Genomic DNA, 12140 nt, shown 5'->3' with positions numbered 1-12140 from the left:
AAGAATAGTAATAGAAATGAAAAAAAATCAATTGCGAATTAGATGTTCGTAATTTGTTACAAAAATTAGTAAAGGAAAACAAAATGGTTAACTTTTGCAGCTCATCATACAAAAAGTTGAATAAATTTTACCTTTTACTCACTCTTTGTAATAATACTAATATTAACAAAATTATGCTAAAATAGGAATGTCCATATCAAAAAATCGAAACAACCGATCAACATCATATTTTTCGGCCGTAGGGGAACAGATAGAGAAATTTCTAGATCAAAGCTAGCTAGATCATATCTTCTAAAGGCAAAGAAGAGCTGAAAACAAGCTTAAAGGCTCAACACCAAATTTGATCTTTTAAAGTAAGACAAAATAATCATTTACTTTTTGCTGTTTCGATTTTTGCTTCTATCTTCATCTTCATCTTTGATCGGGCGATGTATGCATACTACTGATAACTTTACGATCGTACAAATAAACATTAAATTTACACTTTAAATTTACACTTTAGTGTTATAATTTAACAGACATAATCAGTAATTTACATAAAATAGCTTCGCCATATTTATTGTCAGTATTTTATAATAATTATTATTTGGGATGATTTTATTGGAATTTTAATGTGGGCAGCATAGTCTTGATAGCGTAAGATCATTGCTTTTTGGGTGGGCCACCCATCACCTTCTCTTAGTTTGATAAAAGAATCGGACATGATCTCCCCGTGTCTCCCGTTCATTAATCTCTTTGTAATTGTCTTAATAAAATATAGAGTAAACAAGTTTAACTGCCCGTGGTTTGATTTCCCGCAGAACGCGGGGCAGTCTCGTTTGTTAATGTTCACGAAATTAAAGGTAAATTTTGTTCCTTACTGTTACGAATTAATTGCTCAGTTAATTTTTATATTTTTAAAAACCCTTAGGAATTTAAGAATTTATTGTTAATAGTAATATCAACAAAATTTAATTAAATATGAATTAGTGTTGTATGAAAGTAGCAAGTGTACATAATTAGAACTTAAAAAATACCCACCACCTAAATTAGTTTAATTAAAGCATTAAAAGCGACACATTTGGAATATTTCACTTTAGAGATAAGAATATATGCAAGGCAGCCCCATAGGAGAATCACTATCTCAATCAATCTTTTAATCTCGTGATACAAAACTCCATTAATAGGGGATTAGGATAGGGCCAAGTGGGAACAATGTCTCCAAACATTTTTTTTTTTTTATCTTAACCACGAGGTGTCCTGGAGAGGGCCCTAATTGTGGGAGGCACATTTAAGTCCGTATCACAATCTAGACTAAAAATTCTCGCTCAAATCGGGAGGCACATGTTCTCCCAACAAAGGCGACTTCGCTGCGACTCAAACTGGAGAGCAAATTCAGTCAAGACACTCAAGGGGACTCCATTGCTAGTGGAGCCAACACTTTGTCGGTAGTATCTCCAAACATTCTTCACTCACAAGTTCATTTAACGAGTATTTTCATGCAGATATAGCACTAATTAAACCCTTTGTTACTTTCACACGTGGGACATCACAGTCGATACGTAATTGACTTTTGACCAAATTGTGGAAGCAAAAGAAGCCGAGTTTATTAGGTTTCTTTCATAGTTAACTCTACATTTCGAACTCTGCAATCTCTTCCTTTTTCATTTTAATTTTTTTCTTTTCTTTTCTTTTCTTCTTTGGCCACTACGACAGATTACAAAGGTTGCCGACACAACTGACTTTGGTCACTATTCATTGAAGATTTGGCACTCAAAATTTTAGGCTAGTGGCCATTTTCAGGAGGGTAGTGTGGGGAATAACAATAATTATCTAGTATTATGCTACGTTGCTTTTCATAGACAGCAATACATATAATACTTGGCATGCATCTCATCATCCTCATGTGCTGCTGCCATAATTGATTATGACACCGTTCTTGTGCCTAACCATGCACCCACGTTATGTTTATTCACATGTTTATATGGGGGAGAGACTGGTCTCTTTCCATTTATTCATCTCAATATTTTTTTTTTCTTTCATAACTTATGAAATAACTGGAGACATGAATAATTTTTGTCCATGCTACAACATTATAATGAATAATTTTTGTCATTTTTCGTATGCTCCGTCAGCTCTTTTTACCCACTATGGATAAGATTTCCCCAATTCGATCATCTTATCATGTCGTACATCCATGTTGTGCATATATATATATTTTGTGTATGAGATGAAAGAAAACTATCAAATAATCAAATAATACTTTCAAAAAAGGAGGGAAAAAGAAGGAATTGTAATAATATAATTTATAAACAATTAAACTTGTGGCAACAACAATTATCCATATCTCTAATCCAGTCATCAAGTACCGCATGCATGGTTTTAATTAACAGCGTAAATAAAAAACTCCCACAAGTATGATTACCACATTTCTTTTCTCTTCCTTTTTACCCCTCTCAGACAGTATATCAATGTTTTCCTTTTCTTTTGCTGCCCCAATTGGCCCGGTAGCTGATGCCTCCTTGAGTTACAAGTCATATCAATTTTCAGTCTCATAACCAGCATCGGGCATCATCTTCAACACATAATTGAAGTGATACAGGCTTTAAGCTACATGCCCACTCCAAAAGTCTTCACATTTATGATTATACCGCTGAAAAATAATACATCTGGGGCCAGCCCTCGGCAAAACTATTGGCTTCATCCATCAGTAATTATTATCGGGTACTTGGTCAATTAGAGACGCTTAATTAAAAGAAGTATCCAAACACGAGCTGTGAAATGTGAGTTGTGTTTCTGACCATAAAAGAGGTTCTGGCTGTATTATTTTGAAGGATGATATAGTGGTCACTATTGATAGAAGCGACAGGATAAAAGAAACAAAAGATTCTGAAAAGTACTGTCGAGGGTCGAGTCTTTCTTTCAATTGTGGTTGGATCGGGGCAAAGGTGCGAATATTTTTCTTTCTTTACAGTTGACCGATCTACCTTCTCTTCCGCAAGAACCCTATTTTTCGTTTTGGGCTGTAAGAACTCATTTCATTCCATCATTGTTATTTTTTAGAAAACCTCCTTTCATTAGGATCAATGATATTTTTGCCTTTGATTGCAAACTTTAAACAAAATTGATCTGACCACTTTGTAGTCAAATAATAGTCAAACAAAATTCATCAGTTAAATAAATGAATAATGGTTAAATTTCGAGGATCATATTTAGTATTGATGTGTTGTAGTTTCAAAGCTACCGTTGTTATGAAAAAAAACAGTAATAGTAAAATAAAAGTCAACAATTTTTATTAAATATAATTTTTACAAAAATAAAAAATATATATATGTTTTTCATCAGACAAGTAGTTAATTAAATTAACTTAACTTCCACACCGCATTAGCTAGTGCTGTAGATTTGAAGCTATTGTCCAATCTCAATACTAAACAAGCCTAAGAACAAATGAAAGTAAACAAATTATGTTCAAAGAGATTATATAGAATTATAGATTGCTTTTTATAGTTTCTATCTCTCCGGGTTCAAATTGTTTTCTTGGTTGAATTGATGGTGTCTATTCTTTAGTCGTTCGTTTGAGAAGACATTCAATAATGACTCGAACAATTTGTGACTTGAGAGTAATTATATTTTGGTGATATGCTTTTTGAGTAATCCTCTACGTAATAAAACATGAAATAAAATATTCTTGTTACAACATTACACATACTATATAGCATGAATTAAATGGTTAAATAAATTTGTTGCATACAAATTATCAATTTCACGGACCAAAAAGCTATTAGCTTCTAATAAAATATTTGCTAAAACGATATTAAAAATTAAGCTGGTGCTACGTTACGTTAAGCGTAACGTACGCTACACACAACAACAGTAGCAGGTCTCACTATGAGAACTGTTGCTGTGTGTGAATGTACGTTACACTTAACGTAACGTAGCGGGATCCTAAAAATTAACCTTTTCAGTTTTCGAACCCAAAAAAAAAAAAAAAAAAACACCAGAAGACGATATTAATAAATCTTGAACAGTCTAAGCCCTTCCAGTTAGCGTCACCTCATGCAGCCGATCCCCTAATTAGCCCATCAAAGTCAGAAGATGGGCCAAATTCATAACATAGTCTGAGTAAAGTACCCATGAATACCAGCCCAAATTCATCAAACAAGCACGGGAAAGCTGTAGATAAAAATAATCAAAAGCCGCCAACGGAATTCGTTTTCTGTTATTTCTTTCACAATCCAATCTACTCCCTCCACCCGCCACGTGTCCAATCTCTTACCATTTGCACAATTAATATCTCTCTCTTTCTCTCTCCAAAAAGCTTTAAAAATCTTCACTCGCTCGCAAAATCGTTGAACAGTTAAACTCATTCACGCCATGAGCGCGAGAGCTCTCTTTTACTCACCGATTCTACAATCTCCGCCCTACATCTCGGCCCGAAACAAATTGTCGCGAGCGGAACTTCGGCCGCGGGGCCTGCCTCGGCTTCTACTTGGGGTTCTGTCCGGAGACAGGGTTTGCTCGTTCCGAGTATCCGTTCGGGATGTGAAGTCCGAGTCGTACAATGTGTCGGAGAAATCTGTGAAGTTTGAGGAGGCGTTGAAAGACATCGCGTTGAGGAGTGAGGATTTGGGCGTGGATTCGGAGAGCTTGGTTCCCTGGTGGGAGGAGTTCCCCAAACGTTGGTTTATTGTTGTTTTGTGCTTTTCGGCTTTCTTGCTTTGCAACATGGACAGAGTAAACTTTTAGCTCTTTTTAATTAAACGATGTCGTCCCCTCCCTCTCCTTTTTTTTTTTTAAAAAAAAAAACTCGTTTTTCTGATTAGTCTAGTTATAACATATTAAAATGTCTTTGAACGTGGAAATTTCTCTCATTTTGTTTTCTAAAATTAGTTTTAGTAGAAGTGTGTTTACCAAACAATTTAGTGTAATTGATGTGCTTCTAAAGTTAAAGCTAAAACATAACAGTTACAAGCAGATTATTAGTCTGTGTGTTGGCAATTTTGAACAGATTTTTATTGTTTTTGGGCAGGTAAACATGAGCATCGCTATACTTCCCATGTCAGCAGAGTTTAATTGGAACCCGGCAACCGTTGGTTTGATACAATCTTCCTTTTTCTGGGGTTACCTTCTTACTCAGGTATTTTCTTCTTCCTTTTTCATGATTATGAATTTATGATATACTGGCATACAGCTCTGAGTTTATTGAACGTATCTGCAAGTATACTATTAAGCCATTGACTTAGATCTGGCATTTTAATTACTGTCCGCTCATTTTTAATGTCCATTTTATTCAGCATTATTACCTATAATCTGTAGGAAGTGTACTGCATTTTCTTCTAAGTTGTAGTTGTCAATGACAGATTGCTGGTGGCATATGGGCAGACACTGTTGGTGGGAAGGCCGTCCTGGGATTTGGTGTAGTTTGGTGGTCCATTGCTACAGCTCTCACACCAGTTGCTGCTAAACTTGGCCTGCCATTTCTACTTGTTGTTCGTGTTTTCATGGGGATCGGTGAGGTTGGTTCTTCTGTACCCAAATGATATTTCTTCTCTAATATGAAGATAAACTCTTTAAACTGGGCAGTAAAGAATGCTAACTAACAATTATGTCATTGGGTTTTAGTATCGTGTTATGCCCGTCTTATGTAATTTCAGGATAAGGTTTATTTTGTAGTGTTGAAAGCTAGATTTGGTTGGTGATTTTCTTGTTCGATATACACTCAGTTAGTTTGGTTTTTTTTCAGGGTGTTGCTATGCCTGCCATGAATAATATTCTGTCCAAATGGGTTCCCGTAGCAGAGAGAAGTAGATCATTAGCTCTGGTTTACAGTGGGATGTACCTTGGATCGGTTACTGGCCTGGCTTTCTCACCTTTTCTGATACATCGATTTGGATGGCCATCAGTCTTTTACTCCTTTGGTTCTTTGGGGACAGTTTGGTTTACTGTTTGGCTAAGTAAGGTATATTTCACTACCATTGGAGAACAGTAATGGTTTTTTGATAGACATGTTTCTTTTATGGAGATTCAAAGGTTTCTTGAATTGTTATGTCTGATGTTGGAAACTCTTGGCAGTTAAATGCATTTGACTGGTCATGGTGTTGAATTTTTTCTATCAAGGATTTAGTGGTCCTTCTTTGGGAGTATAATTGTAAATTGTCTGATATAATCGTCACTCTTATTCAAGTTTGGATTTGCTATGTCACCTTTTCTATTCTTTGTGCTGTAGGCACATAGTTCACCTGCTGAGGATCCTCAACTGAGACCTGCAGAGAAGAAGCTAATTGTTTCAAGCTGTGCATCCAAGGAACCTGTTAAAACAATACCTTGGGGACTAATCTTGTCAAAACCACCTGTATGGGCCCTTATAGTGTCTCACTTTTGTCACAACTGGGGGACTTTCATTCTCCTGACGTGGATGCCAACATACTATAATCAAGTAAGTTCTTTTGGCAGTAAAACTCTTTCTGAAACCGTGCAGGTGTGCACAACTGTAATTAGTTAATGGATGTTTCATGGAACAGTCCATGAGGCTTTAGGGAACTGCAAATTTCGTGTCTACAAATTTCAGGTAAAGTTAACGGGGGCATAGAATTATTGGAAAGCTGGATTGTCAATCTTATAATTTTGATTTTCCACGAATCAGATGCTCAACCACTATTAGCATATGTCATATTTTCCTTGGCCATGGATTAAATATTCAATTTTGCCATCTTGTTGTTTGTCTTTGGACATGATTCCTATCAAAGTTTCTGTTTTCTGCTTACTACTTTCTGTTACAAAATCTGTTGAAACCTGCAAGTTTACACAGCATTGGATTCTGCCTAATTGAACTACATTAGTTTCTTGATATCTTTTAAAAGACTGTTGGTACTTGCCACCATAATATTGACTGAAGCAGCAGTTTATTTTGTTACCATATAGGTCCTGCATTTCAATCTTACAGAATCTGGGCTTTTCTGCGTTTTACCCTGGCTTACAATGGCATTTTCTGCAAATCTTGGTGGCTGGATTGCAGATACACTTGTGAGCAAGGGTTTATCTGTAACAACAGTTCGCAAGGTATCACAGAATTGTCTGATAGGTTACACTATCATGTGCAACATTTTTTTTTTTTCAGGAATCACAATCCATTTTCGGCATTTCTGTTCATAGCCTGTCATGGATTGTACTTGTCTGATAGGCTACCTACTAATCGAGGGATGAATGCACTATACTAATCATACTTTCTCTTCTCTCCTTTATGACACTCATAAACAATTGCCTCAGCTCATATTTCTGAAGAGAGGATTTTTTCTTTTTCTTTTTTTCTAAGTTACCAAATTTTGAGTAGCTGGCATCAATTTATGCCTAATTGCTCCACAAATAGTTCCTAGAAGCTGCTTCAAATCACCCTCCTTACTTTCTGCCAAGTGCATTGGTCATAGCAGTTGTTTGTATGTTTTCTTGGTTCAACTTTATGTGCTAAAGCTCATGCAATGTTCTCTACGTTATGTTTCACAGATAATGCAATCAATTGGATTTCTTGGCCCTGCTTTTTTTCTAACTCAGTTGAGCCATGTTGATTCTCCTGCAATGGCTGTTTTGTGCATGGCATGCAGTCAGGTTTGCACTATATACTCTTCAGAACTCACTGTTTTTGCTTTTCTAGCTAGAGGAATTGTGAAAGTTTAAAACATGGTAGATTAATTTCTGTACGGGCTGCTTTTCTACTGATGGAACAGATCTAGTTGATAGGTTCTCATATAGCTGTGTACTTTAATCAAATCCTCAAGAGGAGAATACTGTTCAGAAAATTTAATCATATTGTATTTGCTTGCTTGCTAAAATAATTTAAATATTATTTAACAATTTTTTTCACTTTCGTTTTCCTGAATAGGGAACTGATGCATTCTCACAGTCTGGTCTATATTCAAACCATCAGGATATTGCCCCCCGTTATTCTGTGAGTATTATTTCCATTAATATTCTTAGAGCCCCAGGATCACATTGCATATTATGTTTGAATGCTGGTGGCAAAACATGTTATTTTTCTAGTTGACATCAATTCCCTGCCAATGGGGAACGGTTTTTCAATTAATCGCTTCCTCGTTAGAGCACCATAACATAGTGCTAACTGCTAATACTGCTTCTCCAGATGACAAACTAACAAGCTTCAGTCAATTCTTTGAAAATATGTTTTCAGGGAGTATTGCTTGGTCTGTCCAATACTGCAGGAGTTCTGGCAGGAGTGTTTGGAACTGCAGCTACTGGCTATATCTTGCAACATGGTCAGGATTGCTGCCGTATTTTTTATCTCCATCAAATGTGGCTTAAATCGAGATGATAGCTGCTAAATTGGCTGATTTGGTTCCTAAACGTTTCCCCTGTTTCCACGCTTAATTTTTCAGGTTCTTGGGACGATGTTTTCAAGGTTTCTGTTGGGCTCTATCTGGTTGGAACTGCGGTGTGGAATCTCTTTTCAACTGGTGAGAAAGTTGTGGATTAACTCCTAGGGGACCCAATAACAAGCATCGGCTCAAGCCTGAGCTAGAATAGAAGAGACTTCAACTGATTGATTTGACAGAAGATCAAAACATTGAAATTGCAAGAGATTTCATTTTGGATTCTTGATCTTGAAGATCGACCGAATTTTCCAAAGGCCCAGGAAACTGCCGGCATATTGAAATTTGTGGAAGAATCCAGTTCAATTCTCAGAAAAGTTGCATCAATGAATCCATCTCAAATTCTCAATAAAGAAGAATATATTTGTAAGAAAAATTGTTAATGACACAAAAGAAAGACAGAAGAAAGACAGAATGATTATCACAGTGTTAATTGATTTTTTTTCCTCTTATAATAATTAATTCTGTTTTCTTTCTATTTATTATTATTATTATTATTATTGTTGTTGTTGTTTTTTTATTTTTGTTTAAATAGCATTACTCTATTTGTAAAGTAGCCCTAACACAGACTCTAAATGTTATTCATTACCGGCATAATAATAATACCGCATCAATTTTGTACAATATGACTATATATATACACACACACATATAATTACAAACAATCATTAATCACTTTTATTATTATTATTATTTTGGTTATTCGTGCTACTTAGGTTAATGGGTATTATCATCTCTTGAGAATTGAGATGGTATAAGAAGTTCGGTTTCAAATCCACTCAATGAACATAATTTCTAGGCATGCAATGCGTAAACAAATTAAACGGTAAACATAATTAAAGAGTATATATAACTTATGTTTTATTGCATGAAGTTAAAAACATTTAATATGAAAACCCATATCCACTGACATGGAATAAAAGTAATATCAACATTACAAATTAAGTACACACTCTCCCAATTTTCACAACCCAGAATGCACAGACACTGTATATAAAAATAAATGAAAGTAAAACAAATTGAATGACTTATATCGGCAGCTTGGTGACCATTTTGTCCTTATCCCCTGGCACGTGCTTCCAATTTTGACCTTATGCAGCAGCAAGATTACGTGGATGCAAGAATACTCGAAGCCCGTGTTTCATGAACAATGTAAGAGACATCTTCTGCTCCACTCGGTGACCAGGAACCAGCGACAGCCGGTAACGCAGCAGCACAGCTGAAGCTGCTGACTTCATTTGTAAGTAAGCCAAGTCCTTGCCTAAACAAGTTCTCGGTCCAGCATTAAAAGCCACAAACTTGTATCCATCCTTTGGCGGTTCGAACCGGTCACCTTCGGCCGAAAGCCACCTCTCCGGCTTAAACTCCAAGCAATCTTCACCCCATATGGTCTTCATTCTCCCCACTGAATATATCGAATACGTCACCGTTGAACCCGCCGGAACAAAAGTTCCATCGGGCAAAACGTCGTCGGATACAACATACTTGAAATCCTCTGGGACGGAAGGGTACAAACGCAGCGTTTCAGCTAATGCCGCTTTGAGATAAATCAACTTGTCAGCTTCGTCAAACTCCAAAGGCTCCTCCATCCATTTCTTGACGTTGCTGCCTCGTGTTTCTTTGAGAACCGTTGAGATTTCATCAACGATCTTCTGTTCTACGCAGGGATGGTTCATGATGAGCCAGAAAAACCAGCTGAGAGCAACTGATGACGTGTCGCGGCCAGCAAGAACAAAGTTTAAAGCAATCCGTTGAAGCACTGCGCTTGGAAATAAGTTGCCGTCAACGTCTCTCTTCTTCATAAATCGCGATAACAAATCATCGGAGGGGCTTTCTTTTCGGGCCTCGATAGCTCCGTCCATATAGCTCTCGACCACTTCAAGGCTCTTCTTCAATCTTTTCTCAGCTCCGATGCCAAATATTTTCTCTAGTCTCCACAGGAACCCCGGGTACAGAAGCCTCTGAAGGGTAGCTTCGGTGGCGGTATCAAAGGCGATGGAGAAAGGATTTTCAGGTAGCTCCGGTGAGAGAGTCTCGGGATCTTTACCAAACGTAAGCCCGCAAATGTTATCAAAAGTTAAACGAAGCAGCAAGTCTTGCAAGTCTACGGGGAAATTCTGTTCAGCAGCTTGATCCAAAATGCGCCACAAACGGTTCTTGATCGTCCGGTTCACCCACCGAGCCATGGCTTGCCTTAGCGTTCTTGTTGTGAACTCAAGAGCAGCAGTCTTGCGTTGGATGAGCCAGGTTTCACCATCACTGTTGAAAATCCCTTGCCCTAACAGATCGTGAAACGCCTTTTGCCACGTCGGCCCTTTCGGATAGTTCTCGAAGCGGGTTCGAAGGATATGCTCGATGTTTTTAGGGTGGCAAGTGACTGTATAAAACCCTTGCTTGGTGGCCAAGTAAGGTAGAGCAACGGTAGTTGTTTGGTAAGTAGCTGAACCTCCGGTTGCTCGAAGATTGCTCGCAATCCAATCGTGCAGTCTCTTCCGGTTCTTTATTAGAATCGGAAGACTACCAACGAAGGGATATACCTTTAACCCGGTTAATTTCCGAGATAGAAGATAGAACCAGAATGCATAAGTCGATATGGCAGCCGTTAAGCTGAAAAAAATAGCTAAGGTTTCCATTTTGGTTGGTGAAAAATGGTAAAGAATTGTGTCTACTTAAAAGCTTTGGCAGCTCTTGAGCTAATGCATGAGAGAGATGATAAAGAATTGTGTTATATATAGCGGATATTATAAGAAAGTTTTTAGGAGAAGTTGTTGAGAATTTTGTGGAATTTGAGAATGAAGGATCGCTGTTGGGTTGATAGGAACTTCGTGAGACAATAAATATACACGAAAACCTCTGTCGACGACAAATAAATAAAATAAAATAAAATAAACACGAAAACCATGCAAAATTCATTTGAGTGTTATTAACTCCACCTACATTTAGTTGTGAGACGCTTATACTTTTCGCCCTTACATGAATCGTGTCATTTTGATGAATTTTTAAATTACTCAATTGCCGACTGAATTAATCAACACACACACACACACACACACACACACTTATGAGTAAATTTGTACGAAGTATGGACTTATAAATACATGGTGAATTTTCTTTAACAAGATTCATAATTTATACCAATTTTGAGATTGTGTAGTCCAAATATGAGAGATTGTCAATTTTTTTCCCTACTAATTAAAATTAATATATACCACTGACCCTCCTACTATTTTCATTACAAGCAATAGCCTCTAACATATAATTTTATAATATTACCCTTATTTTTAAATATATTTTTATTCATATTTATTACAAATTAAATAACTCATATAAACGAAAATCAAAATAAATTTTTTTTTTGAAGTACTAAAAATAAGAAATATATGTTTCAATGTGAATAAAAGATTAATCATATGATATCTTTATTGTGCTTTTTTATTTTTTAATTATTTTTCTGATAATAAAAATATATATATTATATTCCTAAGATAAATTATCAAGCAATTGACTTTACTCTTTAAATTTTTTATACCGGGAGGGTTTTTGGATATCATGAAAACATAATGAGGCAAGTGATATACATTGATTTCAGTAGGAGAAAATTGACAATCTTCCTCTAAATATTCATATTGATATCTAAATATTTGTACTTAAAATGGGCTAAATATTTGCATCTTCTTCCAAAAATTTGGGGAGGGGGGGTGGGTTATACTACTCTCTCTTTCATATATTATCATAGATATTCTTCCTTAATTCATTTTTCATCCTTCTATTACTGTTCTT

At 36.3% G+C, this 12140-nt stretch overlaps 2 protein-coding genes across 3 annotated transcripts; one reads left to right on the top strand and one right to left on the bottom strand.

The window, feature by feature from the left end:
* The first annotated feature begins 4218 nt into the window (after positions 1 to 4218).
* On the top strand, positions 4219 to 8797 carry LOC18034364 (sodium-dependent phosphate transport protein 1, chloroplastic). Of its 2 annotated transcripts, XM_006424977.2 has the most exons (10): positions 4219 to 4713; positions 5009 to 5116; positions 5340 to 5495; positions 5723 to 5938; positions 6206 to 6415; positions 6901 to 7038; positions 7480 to 7581; positions 7856 to 7921; positions 8162 to 8246; positions 8367 to 8797. In XM_006424977.2, exons 1-10 carry the CDS (start codon positions 4354 to 4356, stop codon positions 8462 to 8464), a joined length of 1539 nt encoding a protein of 512 aa, XP_006425040.1. In that variant the 5' UTR covers positions 4219 to 4353; the 3' UTR covers positions 8465 to 8797. The 2 variants fall into 2 exon arrangements, with proteins under 2 accessions (XP_006425040.1, XP_024034891.1); XM_024179123.1 differs by lacking the exon at positions 6901 to 7038.
* Positions 8798 to 9451: 654 nt separating this feature from the next.
* Positions 9452 to 10993, bottom strand: LOC18034363 (cytochrome P450 86A1). Its single transcript, XM_006424976.1, has one exon. The coding sequence runs from the start codon at positions 10991 to 10993 to the stop codon at positions 9452 to 9454; it is 1542 nt and encodes a 513-aa protein (XP_006425039.1).
* Positions 10994 to 12140: the final 1147 nt, after the last annotated feature.

Source organism: Citrus clementina, unplaced genomic scaffold (assembly GCF_000493195.1).
Source record: "Citrus clementina cultivar Clemenules unplaced genomic scaffold, Citrus_clementina_v1.0 scaffold_8, whole genome shotgun sequence".
NCBI lineage: Eukaryota > Viridiplantae > Streptophyta > Magnoliopsida > Sapindales > Rutaceae > Citrus > Citrus x clementina.
This window is presented reverse-complemented; position numbering and strand designations above follow the sequence as displayed.

Bases quoted from the DNA above. Each gene is read 5' to 3' on its own strand.
- LOC18034363 (XM_006424976.1), bottom strand. From the start codon at position 10,993: ATGGAAACCTTAGCTATTTTTTTCAGCTTAACGGCTGCCATATCGACT.
- LOC18034364 (XM_006424977.2), top strand. From the start codon at position 4,354: ATGAGCGCGAGAGCTCTCTTTTACTCACCGATTCTACAATCTCCGCCC. The intron at 6,416-6,900 runs GTAAGTTCTTTT...GTTACCATATAG, and splicing joins TGCCAACATACTATAATCAA to GTCCTGCATTTCAATCTTAC. The intron at 7,039-7,479 runs GTATCACAGAAT...TATGTTTCACAG, and splicing joins CTGTAACAACAGTTCGCAAG to ATAATGCAATCAATTGGATT.